This window comes from Prionailurus viverrinus, chromosome F2 (genome assembly GCF_022837055.1).
Source record: "Prionailurus viverrinus isolate Anna chromosome F2, UM_Priviv_1.0, whole genome shotgun sequence".
In the NCBI taxonomy this organism is placed as follows: Eukaryota; Metazoa; Chordata; class Mammalia; order Carnivora; family Felidae; genus Prionailurus; species Prionailurus viverrinus.
Window position 1 is genome coordinate 34,630,826 of NC_062578.1, and position 24,083 is coordinate 34,654,908.

At 36.0% G+C, this 24,083-nt stretch overlaps 1 protein-coding gene across 1 annotated transcript in view; it reads right to left on the reverse strand.

Moving 5' to 3' along the window:
- The window catches only part of CNGB3 (cyclic nucleotide gated channel subunit beta 3), a 152,090-nt gene extending 128,513 nt beyond the window's left edge, over window positions 1-23,577 (reverse strand). Inside the window, exons 1-3 of the mRNA XM_047842749.1 lie at window positions 23,386-23,577; window positions 19,778-19,859; window positions 8,251-8,377 (exon numbers count right to left, since the gene is read on the reverse strand). Coding sequence (XP_047698705.1) covers window positions 8,251-8,377; window positions 19,778-19,859; window positions 23,386-23,577 — 401 coding nt within the window. The remainder of the gene's footprint in view (window positions 1-8,250; window positions 8,378-19,777; window positions 19,860-23,385) is intronic.
- Window positions 23,578-24,083: the final 506 nt, after the last annotated feature.

Consider the following 24,083-nt stretch of genomic DNA (forward strand, 5'->3'; position numbering starts at 1 on the left):
ATGTTCTACATAAGCTTGAAGCAACTGTATATTCTTCAGTTACTAAAGAAATACCATTAGTGAAGAATGGACATAAGGGTTCTCCAAGTGTCCTTTTTTATTTTATTTTATTTTATTTTATTTTATTTTATTTTATTTTATTTTATTTTAATTTTATTCTATTTTGTTTTATTTTATTTTTTTAAATGTTTATTTTTGAGAGAGAGAGAGAGAGAGACAGAGAGAGAGAGAGAGAGACAGAGAGTGGGGGAGGGGGAGAGACAGAGGGAGACACAGAAACTGAAGCAGGCTCCAGGCTCTGAGCTGTCAGCACAGAGCCTGATGTGGGGCGCAAACCCACAAACCATGGGTCATGACCTGAGCTGAAGTCAGATGCTCCACCGACTGAGTCATCCAGGCACCCCTCCAAATGTCCTTTACATTTACTTTGTTAATTGCGTTGTTCAAAGATAGTATATCTTTAACGACTTTTAAAATATTTGCTTTATTAATAAACAGAAGTATTTTCAAATCACTCTCTTTAGGAGTATGGAATTACCAATTTCATTTTGTAATTGGCAGAATTGCTTATATGCTTTCTCTCTCTGGCATCTACTATCTTGTGGTACTAAAACCATTACGTTTAGCAGATGGAGATTAAATACTTTGCTTTAATTAATTTAGTGTTTTTCAAATATATTTTAACATGTACGTTTAAAATTTTTTTAATGTTTATTTATTTTTGAGAGAGAGAGAATGCAAGCTGGGGAGGGGCAGAAAGAGAGAGTGAGACAGAGGATCTGAAGCAAGTTCTGTGCTGTCAGTGTAGGGCCTGATGCAGGATTTGAACTCATGAACCGTGAGATCACCTGATCCAAAGTCAGATGCTTAACCAACTGAGCCATCCAGGCACCCCTAACATGTATGTTTAATTAAGAAGTTCTAAAATTAATCAAACTCTTAATTCTTTTGTATGCCAATCACTTTGCTGTAGAGAGGATAGTTAATTCTATCTCAAATTTTTATCCCCACTTTGGACATTATTGTTATTGCTTTATGGTGTCAATGTAATTATTATTATTATCATTTTTTTATTTATCCACATGCTTGCATTTTCTTTGTTCACTTCTTGAAGTTTCTTTGCTCACTTCTCTGTATGCTGGATTGTCTATTTGTGATCAAGAGCTTTTCTGTTCCTTTTTACACTCTCCCATGTTATTATAGTGGCCAAAAGGCTGAAAACTTTCTTTTTGAGAATATCTTGCCAGGAGGGTTCTGATGTAGATTCCACCAATGAAAGACATTTGTAGGATATTTGGAAGTTGAAAGGAAGGCACAATTCAGTTTCACCTGGCAGAAAACCACAGCATACTTCCTCAGAAGCAGCAGCTGCTTCTTGAACACTCTTCAGACTCCATATTCTATTACCAGGCTCCAGTTTTGGAGTTAAGGGATAGATGTGGCTTTGGTAGCTATTTTCTGAGCTCACCTAATTTCTGGGTTGCAATCTCTATCCCTGAACTTTGCCCTCTCACCCCTTACTTACAACAATTTTTATACTACCATATTCCTTGTATTTAATTACTTTCTTTTGAAATATTTAGAACAAATCATTTTTCCTGACTGATCCTTGACTAATCCAATTTAAGTCTTTCATTCTCAGATCATTTTTATTTCTCTGCAGTATGTATTAAGATTTGTCTAAACTCCCTTCATTTTTGTTGGACTGCAAATGTCTATATTTTGCCCTTAGTTTTGAATAGTTTGCCAGGTATAGAATTCTAGGTTGACTATTACTTTTAGAATCTTGGTAAAGCAACTCTACTATCTACTAGTTTCCATTGTTACTGTTAGTCACATATTGGTTCATTTCTCTTATATTAGGTAGTCTGTATTTTCTTTCCAGATAATTTAAAGATCTTTGGGTTTTATTTTGTCCTTTGCACTTTTAAACTTTATTAGAATATATTTAGGACTAATTCATTCTGTATTCATTTGGCTTACTGAATTTGAGCATTACTATTTTTCATCAATTATATTCTCTTCTTGAATACTGATTCTCCACCATTCTATTTAATGTCTCCTTCTAGAATTCTGATTATATGCATTTTGTGCTTTTCATACTCTCCTCCCAGCTTCTGAATCTCATATTTTTCCCATTATTTTTCTCCATGGTAGAATTCTGGGTGGTTTCTTAAGATCTGTCATTCACTTTACTGACTCTTCAACTCTATCTAATCTTCTGTCTAGCTCGCTGACTTCCTAATTTTAGGGATTATAGTTTTCTTTTTAAAAAATGTTTATTCTTGGAGACAGCGAAAGAATGGAGGAGGGGCAGAGATAGAGGGAAACACAGAATCTGAAGCAGGCTCCAAGCTCTAAGCTGTCAGCACAGAGCACAATGTGGGGCTCGAACTCATGAACGCGTGATCATGACCTGAGCTGAAGTCAGACACTTAATTGACCAAGCCTCCCAGGAGCCCCAGGGATTATATTTTTCATTTCTAGATGTTCTAATTAGTTCAACTGCAAAAATGCCTTGTCTTTTCTGACAACTTCTTGTTCCCTTGGCTTATTTTAAATCTTTTCTTTCATTTCTTTACATATACTTAATATACTTATTTGATGTTCTGTTTTTGATAATTTTACCATTGAGAGTCTGATGCTGTAGTTTACTGTTTCCTCATGTGTATAGTCATTTTTTTTTAGTTTATTTATTTATTTTTATTGGGAGGGGCAGAGAGAGAGGGAGAGAGAGAATCCCAAGCAGGCTCCACAATGTCAGTGCAGAGCCCGACATGGGGCTCAATCTTACTAACCACAAAATCATGACCTGAGCTAAAATCAAGAGTTAGATGCTTACTTGACTGAGCCACCCAGGTGCCCCAGTGTTTAGTAATTTTTGATTGTGAGTTCATGTTTATTAGAACTTTATCTATGGGGATACTTTGAGACATAGTTTTAAAAGACTGTTTCCTTCCAAATTTTGTTGTTTTGGGCAGATGTCTGAGTTTTTAAACTTAACCATTTTAAATATTTTATTTTAACCTCATTCTTTTTTTCTAGGATACAGATGTCATAGGAATTCTGGTTCCAGATCTCTTTGAATAATGCTTATGATAAGAATTCTTTTTCTTTCCTTCCTTTCCTTTCTCTTCCTTTCCTTCCTGTGTGTCCTCATCCCTCCCTCCCCTCCTCTCCTCTTCTTTTCTCTTCTCTTCCCTTTCCCCCATTTCAAATTTCTTTCTTTCTTTTTTTTCCACTGAAGGCCAGACAGAGACAAATATTATTTTGACTATTTCTCTCTGGAAGACAGTTTACTTTCCAGTGAGTTACCCTTCAGAATCCTAGTTTTATGGAGGAGTCCCCAACCTACCCTAATATGTAGTTTAACCCCAGGTATTTTCTCATTGATGACACATTTTAACTCAAATCTAGGCCATAAAGTTTGGAATAAATTCTCAGAGTAAACACCAACTCATGACACTTTCTAACAACAGATTTTATTTTCTACCAGTTCAGGCATGCATTCAAATGTAGATTTCATATTTTATCTAGTATTTTAATTACATTCTCCTCAAATAATTTTCTATAAACCTCTAGTCTGCCATATTATTAGAAATAGCACTTAGCAGTCATTATTAAAAATGATGCCATTATTAAAAACAGATGCCAATTTGTTGTTAAAGTGTTTGCAATGCCTGATTATAAAGATATCGCTTACCATAGAGGAAAATTTAAATTTGGGGCTAAAAGTAATAGTGCATAGTTTTCTTATGCATTACATAAAATTGGTAAATATGTAACTGATTTTCATTTTTTTAACAAGCTTTTAAATCATTCAAGTATAAATTGTATTTTATTTTGGAAAACTTGATAGCTGACATTCCTTTTCTATTTCAACTATAAAATCACATATGGATTTTTAAGCATCTTTACTGCAGTGACTCTTGCTTTTTCTAGCTACAAGACAATAAACGGCAGTGTTTATGAGTGCTGATAAGATTCTGAATTCTATTCTGTTCTCATTGTTCCTGCTGTGAAATGATTGCCTATTTTAAAACCACCCAAATAGAGACTGATTGCTATTATGAACAAAGAAGACTATTCATAGAAATAACCTTCCTTCTTGGCATTATGGGTAGTGATGGTGATGGAAAGTCATATACTATACTGTAAAAGTCAGTCTTGCAGTGCACCCCAGTCACGGGCACTGAACGTTTCACTCACTTGCTTGTTCATCATTTAACCACTTAACCTATCAACCATTCAACTCTGTCTCCTTTTCCAGACATAGCTATTTGATGTATCCAGGCAAAACACATCTTCTTTTGCTTGCTATTCATTAGTGTCCATCAAAATATAGTTTTTTATATTAAAAAATAAGAATGTGCTGAGATGGAATGCCAGAAACAGGCCGTTTTCCTTGGTAATGGACAAATGGCATCAATGGGACTTTCCAGGGGTGAACTCCATGTCTTTCAGAAGCTAAATGATTCATCTGACAAGATAATGAATTGGTTGCTTTTTTCAGGGAAGATTTGCAAAGAATTTCTTTTCCCTGGTTAGACAATTTAGAAAATGTTGTGAAAGGATATAAAAAGAAAGAATAAAGAAAGAAAGCTGGTTTAATACAAATGGATTCCAGTCAGAACTGTGGACATGTAATACTTGGATATCTTGAAAAATATCTCCTTTTGGGCTGACATGTATTTGTGATAAATATTATTACTGTGGCTATAAAATTAGTTTTAGGCTTTATTTAGAATCTTATTGAAGGCTGGATGAAAAAAATCACAGAAGTGATTTTTATTTTAGGAATTTACATCATTATAATAATAATATAAATTTTACTCACCTTTTTGTGTTTATATACATAGGTAAATAGACACAATATCCAAATTTAGCTTAAACATATATCTATACTGTTTTATCCTTACAAAACAATATTTGAGACTCTTGTCATACGGAAACATTACAAAGGCTCTATGTTAAAGAGTTCAGGGCTGGGTTGGGTGATGTCTTTCTTAGTTCAGGCTACTGTAACAAAATACTATGGACTGGGTGGTGTATAAACAACAGAAACTTATTTCTTGCAGATCTAAAGACTGGAAGTCCAAGAACAGCTTGCTAGAATAGTTGGGTTCTGGTTAGAACTTTCTTCCAGTTTGCAGGCTGGGACATAACTTCTTGCCCTCAGACTCAAACTGAAACACTGGTTCTTCCTGGGTCTTAAGTCTGCCAGCTTTTGGACTAGGACTACACCAGTAGTTCTGGTTCTTAAGCCTTCATACTTAGACTGGAACTACACCATTGTCTCTCCTGGTCCTCTAGCTTGCTGACTGAAGATATTGGGACTACTCAGCCTCCATAATCATGTGATCCAATTCCTTATATCTGTTAAATAATATATATACAGACTATACAGTGTATACTGTATATATATATATATATATATATATATATATATATATATAGTGTATATATACAGACTATACAGTGTATATAGGTACTATATCTATAGTTAGTTAGTTAGTTAGTTCTCTTGTTATCCAGCTCTGTGCATCTTCTGAGTGTGACAGAAATTGAGTGTAACCAATAATATCAAACTGCACTTCACACACAGAGACAGGGAAATCCATAACATGCATTCTCCTTAATATTTATTGATCAGCCTAGACACACAATCCCTATTCAATCCAGGACCTAAACCAGAAGGTAATGAAACACACTTAGAGTAAAAAATATGCTTTTAAACTTTATTTATTAATAATATAACTTTTTGCAAATTCAAAAAATTGAGGTGGGAATCAGTCACTCACAAGCATGTATTGCCTTCAATCAATCAAATCTTTAGTGTTTTTCTAGGAAAAAAACTTTTTAAAAAAAATTTTTTTTCAACGTTTTTTATTTATTTTTGGGACAGAGAGAAACAGAGCATGAACGGGGGAGGGGCAGAGAGAGAGGGAGACACAGAATCGGAAACAGGCTCCAGGCTCCGAGCCATCAGCCCAGAGCCTGACGTGGGGCTCGAACTCACAGACCACGAGATCGTGACCTGGCTGAAGTCGGACACTTAACCGACTGCGCCACCCAGGCGCCCCTGAAAAAAAACTTTTTAAAACCTGGCATTGCTCAAGGTTAAAGTTGTTGATTTTTAATAACTGCAATACCAAAATGATCTTTAATCACTTAAAGTACTGTAAAATAAACTTCCAATTTGAAGTTATTTTATTGATATTTCCTAATGATGTATAAAAGCTCTGCTAGTTAGGATTCTAGATATGGTACCATTGATGCCTATGAAATTAAAACAGGAAGGTTTTGGTTAAGTTGTACATGATACTGGAACATTAGGATTCCTGTAATATTAGTCAAAAGTGACACCAGAACTTCTAGTGACCTTTAAAGTTATTCCTTCAGTGAGGGTGGTTTTCACTCAATCCTGAGGAAAAGTGTGACTGGACATCTCACAATAAAAAGTAAGAGTTTTAAGCTAACTTGGATTTACTCAGTTTGTCAATAATTTTCAAGCTACTTTGCTGCCTAAATTGCAGAGGGAATAATAAATTATTCCAGAGAATAATCAATTCACAAGTAAAAGAGACTGAAATAGGAACAATGTGGCTGGAGTAGAGGGATAGGAAAGTAGGGGAAGAGATGAACCAGGCATGGTCTTAGAGGTCATCTCAAGGAGTTTTATGGTTTTGAGATATGCTGATTGACCCAATTTATGGGTAACTGAAAGTTTTCCATTTTCATATCTCAGAAGAGTAAAAGTACAATACTGGCAATGGATTTGGGCTAAAAGGAATATATCCCTAAAAACATTAGTTATGGCTTCTACTTCAGTCCTTTGAAAACCTACCTATCACCACTGGTTATTACAAAAAACTAAATATACTAAAAGAAACAGTAGAAGGAGACATTGGTTCAGAGGTTAAGCTGTTGATTAAAGTAAGTGTATTGGTGAGAGGGAGGAACAAGTTCCACTCAGGAATTTGAGTCCTGTGCAGTCTAATCTTGGCTGAGCTGACCCTATTACTATAGGCAAACTAATTAACCTCCTTGTGCCTTGGCAGCTTATCTGTAGAGTGAAGATAACAATGACCCACTAAAAGACTGCAAATCATTCTGTAAACACCAACGTTATAAAAATAATATAAATAATTACCCCAATTATAAGATTTTAGTCTTTACCCAGAGTTTAAACATCTCTCTGCCTAAATAATATGCCAGGTTTAATTTTTGTCATACAGTGTGTGTGTGTGTGTGTGTGTGTGTGTGTGTGTGCACGTGGTAGAGTGAACTTGTGTTTAATCTCATCTACAGCGAAATTTGTATTTATTGAAAATGCACTTTCTCTTTCTGATGCCTATTGTTCAGTCTGCAACACACTGGGTCCTAGATTATCACTGTAACTCCTATTGGCAGCACAAGGTTTAACACAGTGGAAGAGCTGCTGGGACAGAGGTAGGGAGGGGGAGCTGGGGGCAGGAATAGATACTCCTAATTTCTTTTTAAATGACAACTCTTCTTGCCTGTTAAATAAGAAGAGTATGCTTTATTGTTTCATAAGCCTATTGCAATTATATTAACTATAATTAAGCAATTCAAATTGGATCAGCAGGCACATAATAGCATGCCAAGAAGTGGCAAAATGAAGGGGCTCCTAGTTGTGTTTTATTGTGGATTCACTGATTCACATTGAAATTGTCATCTCTTTTGGGATATTTCCAATAATTCTGTAGGAAGTATTTATAAAATTGTATTCCTTCATTGGCATAAAGATTACCTGTTTCTGTAATTATTCTTGGTTATCATGCCACACTTTCTTTAGCTGATAAACGGAAATAATAACAAAACAATAAAATATTTACAAAATGAAATAGTTATTTCTTTGGGAACTCAAAGAAGAATCGTACAATCTCTTCAATTCCTTCTTTTTAAAATTCATGCCTAGTAAATATGTAGGCTGTTTCCATGATGATATTAATGACTCAGTCATGTGACTGCAATGTTTTTGTTGGTGTGATTTGGCCTATAGCCACATGGTTGCCTAGGAATCCTCTGGTTAGTGGCCAGGACTAGCTAGTAAGGGACAATGAACTAGACAGAAACAATCTTTTAGTTTTAACCAGTTCCCCTGTGTTATGTGACTATTGTTGCCCTGGCCTTTGCTCAGCTAAAGTGGGGAACAGGTGTTTGAATTTTTCAGTGAAGGCTGAGCAATATCTCTAACAGGTATTATGTATTTTATTGACTTCTTACCTGACTAGACCTTCTTTCCCAGTTTCCATTTCCTTTTGCTCTGGCATCGTTCCCTTTGATTCTGTTGGATTTTGATGGTCAGGGGTTGTGGTCAGATCTTTGAGTGAATTTTTCTCAGAGATTTTATCTATGGAAAGGAAACAACATATAGACAGAAGAATATATGCCACTGTTGATAAATTATATTGGACAGTGTAAGTTACAGGGATGTTTTTTTCTCCAAAACAGTCTTAGGAATGCCTCCCCTAGGATTCCTGGTAAACAAAGTAGGATCTTATGCAGGAGAAGTTAGCTTGTAGACACGTTCAGGCTGATGAAAAGTATATTTAAGTTGTATTATGAAACAAAAAGTTCATAGTATATTATTTTTTGAAACTAGCAAAGCTGAGATTAGTAAGGAGTAATCCATTCAAAAGGTATTTCGGTTCTGCTAAAGTATTATTCATAATTTGTGGCTGAAATTGAAGCCTCATAAAATTCAGAAAAATAAAATAGACAGAAGTGATGTCACTGACATTATTTCAGAATTTTGCATTCTAACTTTTTTTAATTAAATAAAATCTTTGTTTTTGGTTTGATCATCTTTAGTTATGATATCTTTTTCTGAATAAGCAGTGCAAACTAATATGTACTAGCTTCATTTTCAGTCCAAAAATTAAAATTTTCCCTTCAAGCTTATAAAAACAATTTACAATTAATATAGTTTAAATTGTAGTGTACCAAGAGAATAATCAATTCATTGATAAATATGTGGATTATAGAGAAAATTTAAGTAAATTGCTTAATGTAAAAAGAAAATATAGAAGGAGCAAAAAAATAGAATGAACACAATTTAATGGTTACTCATTGTCCACAGTTTCTAACTTATTTTTAAATGGATGTACTGTGCTTAGAAAATTAGAATCAATGCCCAAATGATAACTCTTATTTTTTTTGTAATAAATTATAATTGAAAAAACTTAAGCCAATCCAGTATTGAAAATCTGAATTCACAAAAATGATAAATCATGGGGCGATCATTTACTTTCACAAAAGCTCTTATCATACAAGCCCTTTAATATGAAAATTCCTGTGATCCGCCTAAAACCTGCCAATATATGAAATTTTTCAGGAACATGTTTTCGGAATAAAGGCAATCATAAAATTGACTCAGTACTTAGAGTTTTGAAAGGTTTATGACTAAGAAAGCTTAAACCCCTGGATTTCCCCAAACAGATTTCTTCATTATGTATCTCCTACCTACATTTATTTTGGAATTCTAGTAATTTTGGCTAGAAGATGGAAACCACAGCATAATGTTTAAATGAAAACCCTCTGAATTCCTGACTTTACTTAGGATACAAAGGATCGTTACTATAATCATGTCCTTGGAGTCTCTGTCTAAAGACTATATTCCAGATGAAATGTTTCCACGTGTATAGAATCTTACTGAGAGTGCAGGATAGGGTCCTTTTTATACAAGCACATGTGGTACACTAGTGAGCTTATCAGTATTGAACAGATCTCAGAGTTAAAAAAAATTGCACTTTCAATATGTCATTTTGTACGAAGAGGCTTTTGGTAGAAATAAGAGAGAAAGATCTATTTTCCCTATGTATTTGGGTCAAGCCATATTTTCCCATTTCTCTTTATCCAACCAAAAAATAAATCATTTTTCAGATCTCTAACATTATGCTACATATTTCTGCCTAGGAAAATGACAGCAAAATCTTTTTCTTATATCCACAAACACTTGGGTTAATTATGGTAAGATATTTGAGAGCAAAGTTCTTAACCTCTGGCCACAGAGATCTAGTGAACTCATGGATTGGAACTTTTGAGACTCTGTGTTACCTATGCAAATTTTACATGGAGAGGATTTAAGATTAACATGAGCTCTTCCAAGAAGTCTGGGCCAAAAAAAGAGTTATGAACCATTGTGTCCATATATTTTTCTGGGAGTGCCCACATCCCTGCCCCCAAACTAGGAGTGAAAATAGAGCATGAAATGTGAGTAAAATAATCATAAAAACCCCTCCTGAATATATAACAAGTAGAATATGTAAAACAGTCTTTCTTAAGGGGCTTTTATTGACTATTTCTTAGAAAGGCATGTGAATATAAGCTGCATCACATACTTCCATCAGTCATTCAGGTTACAGCATATGCATTACATTTACACTATTACTTTTCTGCTAGCACCAATTAATGATTGACTGTTCTGCAGCAGTTCTTTTCTCCTCTTCTGATAAGGAATTTTTGTTTATCATAATAACATTTGGATTAAAGTAACTCTAAGTAGATCGTTGTACCTTACCAGGTCTCCTCTAGACATTACCAACCCCTTCTAAAATGACGCTGCCTCTACTACAAGTCTAGGTTATTCAGAAATTTATTACAACCTAATTTGCTTTGTGGATAAGCATTTTAATTACAAAATAAGTCCTTAATCACAGTTTGTCGACGAAGATGAGAAACCAGTTATTGCCCGTTCTTGGATTCAAAGCAGAACAACTTTAAACATACTCATGAGGACTTAAAACAAAAGAATCCTTGGGGCGCCTGGGTGGCTCAGTCGGTTAAGCGGCCGACTTGGGCTCAGGTCATGATCTCGCGGTCCGTGAGTTCGAGCCCCGTGTCGGGCTCTGTGCCGACTGCTCAGAGCCTGGAGCCTGTTTCCGATTCTGTGTCTCCCTCTCTCTCTGACCCTCCCCCGTTCATGCTCTGTCTCTCTCTGTCTCAAAAATAAATAAACGTTAAAAAAAAAAATTAAAAAAAACAAAAGAATCCCTGTCAACTATACTCAGTGTGGGTGTCTTTTTTTTTTTTTTTTCAACATTTATTTATTTTTTGGGGGGGGGAGAGAGAGAGACAGAGCAGGAACGGGGGAGGGGCAGAGAGAGAGGGAGACACAGAATCAGAAACAGGCTCCAGGCTCTGAGCCATCAGCCCAGAGCCTGACGCGGGGCTCGAACTCACGGACCGCGAGATCGTGACCTGGCTGAAGTCGGACGCTTAACCGACTGCGCCACCCAGGCGCCCCAGCCTAGTGTGGGTGTCTTTTTATCCATGCAGCATGTTATTTGTTTGTGGGAACAGATGGTCAGATTGCTCGCATCATCCTCATCATGGAAGAAATCTAAAATACACGGCAAATCTTGCTCTGGCATCTGGGTGAAGTTTTGTCAACCTCACATTGTAGTTTTACCCAGCTTCACACATGGAAAGCAGGATCCCCTCGTTTGTAGCTGCCCAAATGAATAGTGTAAGTCTTTCTGCCAACTGTGCTCTGAAATTGCCAGATCTCATCAGTACACTTGGTCAAGTTCTGCCCTGGAATGTGTGCCCATGGCAGATAGTAAAATCTGGAGTAAAGTGTTCTGATATGGTTGCTTTTATTGAATGTGCAAGAATGAGTAGAGTTTGCCCTCCACACACCTGGCTGATTTTGTCTTCGGCCTGGCAGCATCTCACACTGGGCCTCTGTAATACACTTCCAAACTGCTTTGTCCCCTTGTAGTAGCACATTGTGGAGAGCATTGTGGAGAGCTGTGCAGGTGTGAAACAGCTGCTTCTGTCTTCAAGTGAGGAAATAAGTGATGCAGAAAGCCATTAACCTTACACATCTTATCAGTGGCACTAAATAATTGCTGGAAAAGGAGGAATCCAAAGAAAGAAACTGATTTGGGAATAAGGTTGTGAATTAGACAGGTGTTGATTCAATTGGTTTTTTTTTTATGGATGTAAAAAGGGGAAGACTTGAAAATGCTCTCATTGGTTGGAATATTTGATGTGGGTGAGATATCACTTGGTTGAATTTCTAACTCTTATAACACCAAATACATTGTGAGTTCTATCTCAAAAACAAATTTCCTTTTATTGGACACCAACAATATCTGAGTAATTAGATGGAAAGTGAATTAACAAAAACTAAGCCTGAGTACCTTGATTAGATGCATAAATGATACTATCAATTCATTTTAATGAATGAACGTTTGGAATAAAATAATAACACAGTTTTAAGAAATGTATAATTAATGATTACCTTCTGGCATCTAAGATGGTATTTTTGTTTTTTGTTTATTTTTTTTTATTTTTATTTTTTTTTATGAAATTTATTGACAAATTGGTTTCCATACAACACCCAGTGCTCATCCCAAAAGGTGCCCTCCTCAATACCCATCACCCACCCTCTCCTCCCAACCACCCCCCATCAACCCTCAGTTTGTTCTCAGTTTTTAAGTCTCTTATGCTTTGGCTCTCTCCCATTCTAACCTCTTTTTTTTTTTTTTTCCTTCCCCTCCCCCATGGGTTCCTGTGAAGTTTCTCAGGATCCACATAAGAGTGAAACCATATGGTATCTGTCTTTCTCTGTATGGCTTATTTCACTTAGCATCACACTCTCCAGTTCCATCCACGTTGCTACGAAAGGCCATATTTCATTTTTTCTCATTGCCACGTAATATTCCATTGTGTATATAAACCACAATTTCTTTATCCATTCATCAGTTGATGGACATTTAGGCTCTTTCCATAATTTGGCTATTGTTGAGAGTGCTGCTATGAACATTGGGGTACACGTGGCCCTATGCATCAGTGCTCCTGTATCCCTTGGATAAATTCCTAGCAGTGCTATTGCTGGGTCATAGGGTAGGTCTATTTTTAATTTTCTGAGGAACCTCCACACTGCTTTCCAGAGCGGCTGCACCAATTTGCATTCCCACCAACAGTGCAAGAGGGTTCCCGTTTCTCCACATCCTCTCCAGCATCTATAGTCTCCGGATTTGTTCATTTTGGCCACTCTGACTGGCGTGAGGTGATACCTGAGTGTGGTTTTGATTTGTATTTCCCTGATAAGGAGCGACGCTGAACATCTTTTCATGTGCCTGTTGGCCATCTGGATGTCTTCTTTAGAGAAGTGTCTATTCATGTTTTCTGCCCATTTCTTCACTGGGTTATTTGTTTTTCGGGTGTGGAGTTTGGTGAGCTCTTTATAGATTTTGGATACTAGCCCTTTGTCCGATATGTCATTTGCGAATATCTTTTCCCATTCCGTTGGTTGCCTTTTAGTTTTGTTGGTTGTTTCCTTGGCTGTGCAGAAGCTTTTTATCTTCATAAGGTCCCAGTAATTCACTTTTGCTTTTAATTCCCTTGCCTTTGGGGATGTGTCGAGTAAGAGATTGCTACGGCTGAGGTCAGAGAGGTCTTTTCCTGCTTTCTCCTCTAAGGTTTTGATGGTTTCCTGTCTCACATTTAGGTCCTTTATCCATTTTGAGTTTATTTTTGTGAATGGTGTGAGAAAGTGGTCTAGTTTCAACCTTCTGCATGTTGCTGTCCAGTTCTCCCAGCACCATTTGTTAAAGAGGCTGTCTTTTTTCCATTGGATGTTCTTTCCTGCTTTGTCAAAGATGAGTTGGCCATACGTTTGTGGGTCTAGTTCTGGGGTTTCTATTCTATTCCATTGGTCTATGTGTCTGTTTTTGTGCCATGTTTATTTTTTTTTTAATTTTTTTTCAACGTTTTTTATTTATTTTTGGGACAGAGAGAGACAGAGCATGAACGGGGGAGGGGCAGAGAGAGAGGGAGACACAGAATCGGAAACAGGCTCCAGGCTCTGAGCCATCAGCCCAGAGCCTGACGCGGGGCTCGAACTCACGGACCGCGAGATCGTGACCTGGCTGAAGTTGGACGCTTAACCGACTGCGCCACCCAGGCGCCCCTAAGACGGTATTTTTGACTCAGCTTATGTTTTATAGTTGCCAGAATATATAGTGCTCTTAGAACAATTTTAATTAAAACATGTTGATCATACTTGAAATTTTATTATATCTTTGTGGATTGTCAAATGACATGGAGGAAGCTGATAAACATTATAGCAATGAGTATAGAATAGAACCTGAAGGAGAGTCCTAAAATGTAACAGATTTGAAAAATGTAATACTTTACCTTAGAAATGTTGAAGAAATCTATAAAAAATCCAGAGGCGAAGGAGTCAGAGTAACTGAGAGTTCTGGAAACCATCTCATATGAAGAATTGTGGAGAAACTTTGGGTCTAAAATAGCTAAAGACTAACTAGTGACCTAGCAGTTATTTCAAATTCTTTGAAGGGCTGCTGTGTAGAAAAGACTTATTTAGTGTATACCAGAAGGCAGAAGAAATATCCATCATTGGGATTTCCAAAACAAATAAAATCCCAAACATTCTAACAATTAAACTTGTCTAATAGTGAAACATATGGCTTTGTGAGGCAATGAAAGCCCTGTTGCTGGAGGTATACAGGCAGAAGCTGGAGCCCATATGAAGGACCCAGATGGGGTCCTTGCATTGGGTCAGAGGTTAGAAGTCTTCTAGTCAGCCTTAATGTGCCAAAAAGTCCTGAAAGGATTTTTATATTTAGGCAGTTTTTTTTTTAACTTTAAGATACATCATCACAAGTGAATAAATGAGCAAATCAACAAACAAAAAAGAATACAGATCCATCTAAGGTAGCTTTGGTACTGTGTCAGGATGAGAGATCCTGTCCTCTCTCAATGTCATGCTTTGTTTCAGGGACTTTTGTACTGGGATTAATTCTTCTAGAAAATACATTTTATGTGCAGGTTTAAGGAGTGTGGTGAGTTACCGGTGCCAGGTACGAAACACAGAGCTGTAATCCTTACATCACTAATTCTCTGGGTGACTCTGGATAAGTTACTTTTCTATAACAGTTTCCTCATCCATAAAATGAGAAATACTTTTGTCATGGGGATTTCTGTGAGGATTAGATAAAGACTCCATTCAAGAAAAATGCAGTATAAACACAAAGTGTTCCACCGGCTTGACTAGGGTAAATTATCTTCTTTAAAAAAAAATATTAACTATTTCAGGTATACATAACATTGATATATATGAGGCATGCTGAAGCTTTTATTTACTTAAGAGTGTTTCAGGAATCAGGAAAGCAGAATTAGCTATATTCTTTAGCAGAGAAAAAAGCTAAAAACATAGTTTGATTTAACTGAATTATACAAATATATTTAAATCATGCAAACTATAAAATATATGGTATTTTATAAAAAAAAATTCATCCCATCCACATTGGTTAGTGTCTCTTAAGTTTTTAGCTTATTAATCAGGTGGAAACTAAGGAATTTTATCAGAGTTTGGGCTTCTATTTGATATTTAAAACAAAGTATAATTTCTATGCCTAACTTTTCCTTCTAGCTGATCAGCTCTCGTTACCTCTCCATCTTCAGCAAGGCAGCTCTGTTCTGTATAATACACAGGAATGGTTACTGGTTGTGCACATAGCTGGGCACCTGACCTGAAGAATATGGCCAGATCACAGCTGGCTGGTGATCCGGGTGGTGAACCGGGTGGTTCCTATGGACTCTGCCCAGTGGGAACAATGATTGCTATCTAAATCAGTCAGCCTGCTCTCTCTGGAATTTAGACTGCGAAATGATAGGATGGGAGTAAGAGCAGCCCAAAGTAGATATGCAGAGAGAAATGCAAAGCTTTGTTGACTATGAGTGAAAGGCAGAGAAAGCAATCAGCTCCCAGGGCTGGCTCTGTCCCTTAAATGGTTTTCCAGTTCCAGTTATCCAGAGGTTTCCTTAGCCTTGAGCCCTTGCCACTGAAGGTGTCCTGATTATGTCTCTGTGCCTTGCCAAATCAGCACTCATTTCTCATTTCTTTTGTTCATATCAGATATCATTTTGAAGGAATGTTTAAGTTCAATAGCTGTAATTATTTACTATATAAGGTGTTTTTTCCCCTTTTTCTTTTGGATGAAGCAGAAAAACATGCTTTAATAGTTTTTGAAAAGTTTTTCTCATTTTGTTGTCATTGTTTCTATATTCCCACCTTATCCTTTGTCTGATGAATAGTGTTGACAGTTACAGAAAGTGAACTATACTACTAAAATTAACCATAGTACCTCCCATGCATGGTAATCAAACTCATTGGTCTTATATAGGGAAGCCTTTATTGATTTAGACATTAAATTTCTGTATATAGTCTGGCTATTTTCCTATTCCATACAAGACAAATTAAATTTGTATAAGTCCTGCCAAGGACTAAAGAGTGGTTTCCTGCTTAAATGAGTTAGGATTTTCCCTCTTTCTTTTTCCTGTAATATTAAGAAAATTAGTATACTTTATGTCTTATAGTAGTTTTAAGTTCTAGAGTAGTTTTTAGCTTTCCTTATTTCTGTCCAAACTGAGTTGGCTGAGATGCAGGCTAGGTCAGTTTGGATAGTGGTGGGAGACTGGCAAGGCCTGGGACACCTCTGAAGACCTGGAAATGTGTTAGACTTGGAACCTAGGTCTTGGTTATAGAGAGCTATTTGGCACAGGAGGCCCAGGGAGGACATGACATTTGCAGTTGGTTTGCAACACAAACCTGGGATGGAGGGCACAAAGGAAGAGAAAGGGAAGAGGAAGAGGATAAATAAAAACATTGCTGGATTCAGAATCTTGTCCAGGTTGTCATTGTTCATAGGCATGAGCAACATAGAGTACCTACCATGTGGTTGGTTAGAGGTCACAAAATGATCACATTTTGTTTTTTAAAAATGTTTTATTTATTTTTGACAGAGAGAGAGAGGACCTGAGTAGGGGAGGGGCAGAGAGAGAGGGAGACACAGAATTTGAAGCAGGCTCCAGGCTCTGAGTTGTCAGCACAGAGCCCAGCACAGAGCCCAGCACTCAGGAACTATGAGATCATGACCTGAACTGAAGTCCGACACCTAACCAACTGAGCCACACAGGAGCCCCAAGATTTCAGTTTTTATTTAAATGATTTAAAAAGAGAATATTTAAACATTTTAAAAAGTTGACATTTAAAAATTGAGAGAATTAAAATTAAAATTTGTATTTACAGTCTCTCTAGACCGAAGATGGACTATCTGGCAGCACTTGCCTCTCATCTCCGCATGACAGTGACTGGTTGGAGCTGAGTGGCCTCTGGCCTCTTTAGACAGGGCATGAATGATCCTCATTTATGCTACCTGACCCCCATCAACATTGGAATTTATCAATCTCAATGCTAAATGCTTTATATATATTAACTAGTTTAATCTGTATCTACAACTTAGAAGATTAATGACAGTACTATCCTTATTTTGTACATGAGCAAACTGATACTTAGAGATGTCAACTATCTTGACTAAAGCCAGACAAAGTTATTAAGTAGTAGAGTTACAATTTGAATTGAGACATGCCAAACTCCAAAGCAGTGCTCTTTATAGTATAATATACTGCCAATATACTGAATTTATGTTATTGATTAGAGAAAAACTCAATTTCTTGTTTCTTTTTTTGTTACTTAAGTAGGGAGTATTTTTATTTTTAATTTTTTTTTTCAATGTTTATTTATTTTTGGGACAGAGAGAGACAGAACATGAACGGGGGAGGGGCAGAGAGAGAGGGAGACATAGAATCGGAAACAGGCTCCAGGCTCTGAGCCATCAGCCCAGAGCCCGACGCGGGGCTCGAACTCACGGACCGCGAGATCATGACCTGGCTGAAGTCGTACGCTTAACCGACTGCACCACCCAGGCGCCCCAGGTAGGGAGTATTTTAAAGTCATACACATTAGTTTTCTATTGTTGTAGGAAACAAGCTTAAATGCCTAGAATAACACAAGTTTATTCTTTCCTAGCCTGTAGAGGTTGCCTGTGTTCCTTGGTTTGTGGTCCCTTCTTCCATTTTCAGATTGCATCAATGTGACCTCTGCTTCTATCATCCCATCTTCTTTTATCTTTGACCCTTCTGCCTTCTTCTTATGAGAATCCCTTAATTACATTGAGGCCTTCTGGATAATCTTCCCATCTCAAGATCCTTAACTTAGTAACATCAGCATTTTGTTCCCCTTCATGTAAAAATTCATAGTTTCTAGGGAGCAGGGTGTGGATGTTTTTGAGAGGCCATTATTCAACCCACCATACCATACTAGCTACCCATGGGCACCTAACTTTGATCCATTTCCACACAAAGTCACCTTATATCATGATAAACTATTAGGGAAGTCATTTAAATATCCTCTACTGGTAGCAAAACATTTTTTACAGAAGGATTTAATGTGCTATAAGTGAAGTGGAAGCCTATGAAAGATGATTGTAATCAAAAGAGAACCTTAGAAAGTTATCTTTATTTGAATCCAAAATGTATTACATTCTTCATTTCCATGGCAGATAAAAATTAAACCATGCTCTGCAGAAGATAAGAGTTCTATAATCAGAAATCAACATCTGCAGATATTGTGACATTGCACCTGCATGTTTTGAAGGGAAGAATATAAAAATACCAAGCACATATAAGAGGCTATCTTTAAACACTAATAATTTTGCTTTTTCAAAACAAAATATCTTAAATATAACTGCTTTTCCTATTAAAGCCTTTGAAGACATGCTAAGTCTGCAAATTTAAATGAAACTATTTTTTTCCTTTCCACTCAAACAGCTTCTATGTTAAATGAAACTTCCACAAGAGTTTTTATTACCAGCTATGAAAAATTAAGCTTACAAATATACTTTGAAAAAAGTATAACAAGAGTAGGACAAAACTTGTCATCCCAAAGATGTGATCCTTGGTTTCGTACCATTAAGGTTTCGTACCATAACGTTTTTATGGGGTGCCTGGGTAGCTCAGTTGGTTAAGTGTTCAATTTTGGTTCATGTCATGAGCTCATGGTTCGTGAGTTCGAGCCCCGCTCTCTCTCTCTCAAAATAAATAAACTTAAAAAAAAAGAGAAAAAATACTTTAAAAAAGGTTGTATTTTTATGTCAGAAGAACTGCAAATTGGAAACTATCACTATTATAAAATGACTCATAGTAAAACAGAATGGCAGCAGAACATACAGGTGTATATGTCCAGTGGTTACTTAGAAAATATTGCAAAAGGGAGGACACTTGTTGGGATGAACACTGGGTGTTATATGTAAGTGATGAATGACTAAATTCTATTCCTGAAATCATTATTACACTATATGTTAACTAGCTGGGATTCAAATTAAAAGAATAAAAAAATTATTAAAAACAGAATCTTTCTGGCAGAATATACCTGAAAAGAAGAGACAAAAAAAGAAAATATTGGACAGGGTCTTAAAAAAGGAATTGGGTCTGCTATGGAATCACTGATATAGAAATGAGTTATGGTAATCTTAGGAGTAGATGAGATTTCTAATGGAGAGAATTTAAAGAAAGAAGAGCAGAGGTATGAGTGTTGAACCTTTAAATATGTACAATCCACATCTATTTTATCATTTTATAACCCTTACTTAAAATTATATTGTTCATTATATGCATATGTTAACACAGACTTGGCCATATTGTTCACCACTACATTTCTAGCCCATAGACCTGGCACATAGCAGGTAATAAAAAAGCATCTATTGAATAAGTGACTGAATGAAGAAATTATGTTTTTATAAACACTCAGATCTTTAAAGTGTCTCAAGTGTGATTTACCCTAGATGATTTACCTAGTCAAGGTCAAGTGTTTCATCAGGTAACACATTTCAGAGAGATATGCATTTTATTTTTTCCTACAGATTTGAGTTCTGACCTTGTATTTTGGTGTGTGACTCTTCAAATGTGACTGGAGTCATCTTGGTTTGGAGAGATTTCTTTTCATTTTTGTTTTGTCCCTTTGAGAAACAAAGATTGTACACAATTAGTTTACACAAAAAATAAAGTTAAATGTAAAATATAATATGGAGTTTTTCATTCAATGAGCAAGCCAATCATTAAAGCTTATCATTTGTTTATGATATACTACAAATGATAATTCTTTCACTTAAATGGATATTCTCGGCTCTACTATTGAATAATCAGCTTTGACTTTCACAGCTTGTTGGCCTTAGGCACTCTCTTTTTGTCACTGTGGTTGCTACATCTACCTGGCACATGTTCCTCCCAATTCCAGTCCTCATTCCCCACAGTCCTAGTGTTGGTCCTGGTCTAGGTCTTTTGTAGTAGAACTTAAAGTGATAGAAAAAAGTAGTCTAGTTTCTTAATTCAGAGCTCTCTTCTCTTTGTGATTTCATTTGCCTCTACCTTGTCATTGTCTGAGAATCTAAGCTTTCCTGTGAAATGTAGGTATGTCTCACTGGATGTGGCCAGTGTGTGTCTGAGGATGGTCCTATGGGAACAAAGTGAAACAAGATATAAGGTTAGGACACAGAAATGTTGGCTCCCAAGCTATTTACAGAGTGGTAGGGGAAACATACACACACAAATGTAAGTGCAAGGAAATGTTATAAGTAATGAATGTCTGTAGAGGATAGAGATAGGGCATAAATGTGGGATGGTCAATTCTACTGCAGTAGAAGAAAAGGGAGGAGACTATCAAAAAGGAAGTAATTCTGAATTTTACAAATCAAGATGAATTTTTTTTTCCAGATGAACAAGGCATGGAAAATATTCCAGGTAGTCGATACCTGTTCAGCAAAAGTCTAAGGTGTGATTGTATACAGGCTGTGGGAAACTAAAGTAGAAGTGGTTGGATGGGAAAGAGTGTGAGAAAGTAAGCCTAGCTAAATAGGCAAGGACAAGGGCCTTGAGGGTCCCATTAGCCTTGATGTGGAGTTTGACATTATTTAACAGCACTGTATATCAGAAACATTTTAAGCTGGGAAGTAAATTAATCAGATGCTTTAATTTAAGTCTCACAGTAACCATATGTATTAGGCAAGACAGCTATTATTATTCTTATGTTATTGAGTAGGAAATTGATAAGGTGGCTAAAAATGTATGATCTCTGGATATATTATGAAGTAGTGGTAAAGCCTTCTGATTTCAATCAAGTACTTTTACATGTTATGATGCTATTCATAAACATTTTAATCATAGTCTTTTCATGTATACAAGTGTAGATTTATGTGAATGATGTCTTATTCTGTAGCATGAAAGTCTGGATTAGCCTGAATTTGCAGATCTTGATTTATTGGTTATTGACAAATGGAAGTCACCTAAGTTATTTTGGTTTGAGAACTAAGTATTTTTTTTAATATTTTTATTTTTATTTTTTGAGAACTCTTTATTTAAAAGAAGAATGTAAATTGATATTTTATTTCTAAATATCTTCTTATAGGCCTCAAATAATCTATTTGTACTTCAGAACGTTACTGTTTAAATGCCATTTTAAAAGGTTATATTCTATGGATAAAAACATGGTTTTAACTTTCTGTCATTTTTAACATGTAGTGTATTTGAAACTGGAGAAGAACTATTGCCTCTGCCAACATGTTATGATCTCTAAAGAGTAGATGCAAATAATTTCCTTAAGTATGACTTTTAAGATATAATGTGATGTCAGCAGACTTCATGATCAACATCCCTAAGTGTTATGTCATGGGAATGTCATGGGATATACACCAGAGTTGTTCTACCTGTGTCTAATCTAAGTACTTCTCCAGTATTACTGTTACTGAAGGAAAGGCAATTCCTTTAGAGTTTCTGTTCTTTTTGCCTTTTCTCTAACATCCTTTTATCTTATGAGTAGAATATTTAGAAAGTTGATTAAACTAATATTCATCCTTTATCATTCATACTTCTTATTGATTAGTTGATTCAACTAATATTCATCATTTATTCATACTTCTTCAGAAGCATAACCTAGATATTTAGCTCTCAGGTGCTGAAGTCAGATGGAACAGGGCTCCAATCCAAGCTTTGCCATTATCAGTTGTGTGCAAGCAGCAAATTGTAACAGGACTCATGGTTATTCTGAAGATTTAATATAATAGTTCTTGGAAGAGGATAGAACCTTGCCTGGCACTTAGTAATTATTGTTAGCTATTATGTTCTCCAAGAGAATAATATATTAGTTATTTTTATGTGTTCTATGGAAAAAGAATCATGATAGACAAAGGTTAAATATCATTGTAGTGATTTTCCTAGGGAGAAACACAACAAGACTACCTGAAGGAAAGTACCCAGCTCAACATTTGTGATATTCCACGAGCTTTTAAACAAATAAATAATTTTAAAAGTGTGGAATTATTTATTTTAACATAAGAATTAGAAAGAAGTCAAGGGCACTCTCATGAAGCAATGCTAAGCACATCCTCCTTCATATCTGCTCTCCATTGCAAACATAGTCAATGTTAATCAGAAATGAAAGGCAAATTTTCCAGGGCCAATGCTAAGTCATCTCAGTATTTTCTGTACTCTAGGCTCATTTAAACCTGAATCACTGGACCATGCTATTTGAGTCCCTGAGGTACACTCCTGCTTGTACTTGACATCTTTCATCCAATTCTTTCGATGGGAAAATAATTATTGCTCTAAAAACCTTACATAGCACTTTTAGATAAATTTAGTCAGTAATTTATGAAAATGGTTCTTTGGACAGTTGTAAGTGAATACTGATTATATAATTATCCCTTTGGACTTTATTGTGTCATATAAGCATAAATTACTCATAATAATGATAATAAAAATTGCCATTTGGTAAGTCCCTACTATGTGCTTTATATACACTGCCTCTAGTTTATACAATAAGGCTACAAAGCATTTTCATTTTACAGGTGTGTAGGCCTAGAACTTATGAAAAATATTTCTCTAGAACAGGGTTCCTCCACTTAGGTGGTATTGAAATTCTGAATTGGATAATTCTATGTTGTGAAGGGCTGTCCTGTGGATTCTACAATGTCTAGCAGCATTTTTGGTCTTTACTCCCTAGATGCAAGTACCATCTCTACCCCTGAGATATGACAACCAAAAATAACTCTATACATTGCCAGTTGTCCTGAGCGGCAAAACTGTTTCCTATAAAGAGGTCCTGGTCCAGAGCAATTACTGTTAAATTGTAGTTTACCATGGCCACGATCTTCGACATTCTTTGTTGAAACTAATTCATATAGCCCATTTAATATTTGAGAAATGATTTCATTTGGGATTATGGCAGAAATATAAATATGCAATGAGAAGTCTTATTTAGCTTTTTCCAACTCCTAATGTAGTCTTCTAAACATTTATCAATCTGTTTTAAAGCAAATATAAATAGTATATATAAAACCCCAAAGAAAAACAAGTGCATGACCCAAATGGTACAGGTGAAACAGCAAAGCAACCTTACACATCACAGTATGTTAAAACACTGGACAAATATCCATCACTAGACAAAAAATGATGACAATCAAGATTGATTTAGGTATGTAAGTAACATACCTGTCTTGTGGATTGTTGAGGCTGATTGCTTGGATCAGGACCTTGTTTACTCTCATTGTTCTCCTCTTTAGGCTTCACCTTGTTGGATTTTATCATCAGAGATTTAAACATCTTCTCTGAGATGGTTGTGAAAGCTTCTGTTTTTATGACTCTGTCTTGAGGTAGAGAAATGCACTTTGTTTTTCCTTTCATTAGTAGACAAGCCAATTAGTTGTTTAATCGGGATTTTGTTCTGGCTAATTCCTAGAGGCAACTCTGTAGCTAGTAAGGGCTTAAAAGCAGCAAATTATTTCTGCTTGGGTGATCTGAATTCTGTTTATGAACTTCAAAGAGCCAAAATGCCCTTGAGAATAGTTTACAGGTGGAGAAGTAAACAAAATTTCATTGTTGATTTGAATTGTTCAGATGTGATCACATTGCCCATTGTTTTGTTTATTTTCCTTTTCTAATTACCCACCTACCTATCTTCATCCATCTAATTTAATCAAAGTAACATAAACATTATTAAAAAATAATATGTGCATAAGGGCTTATAATAAAAACAACAGATCATTCCTCCATCTCTAGTTCTACACCATGAGATAACTACTTTTTCCTTTTTCTGTTCTTCGGGTGTCTTTTTTTTTTATGAGTATTTTATTAATTGATCAGATTAGTGGAACCCTTAGAAACTATAGTGGAAAACGAGACATATTGCT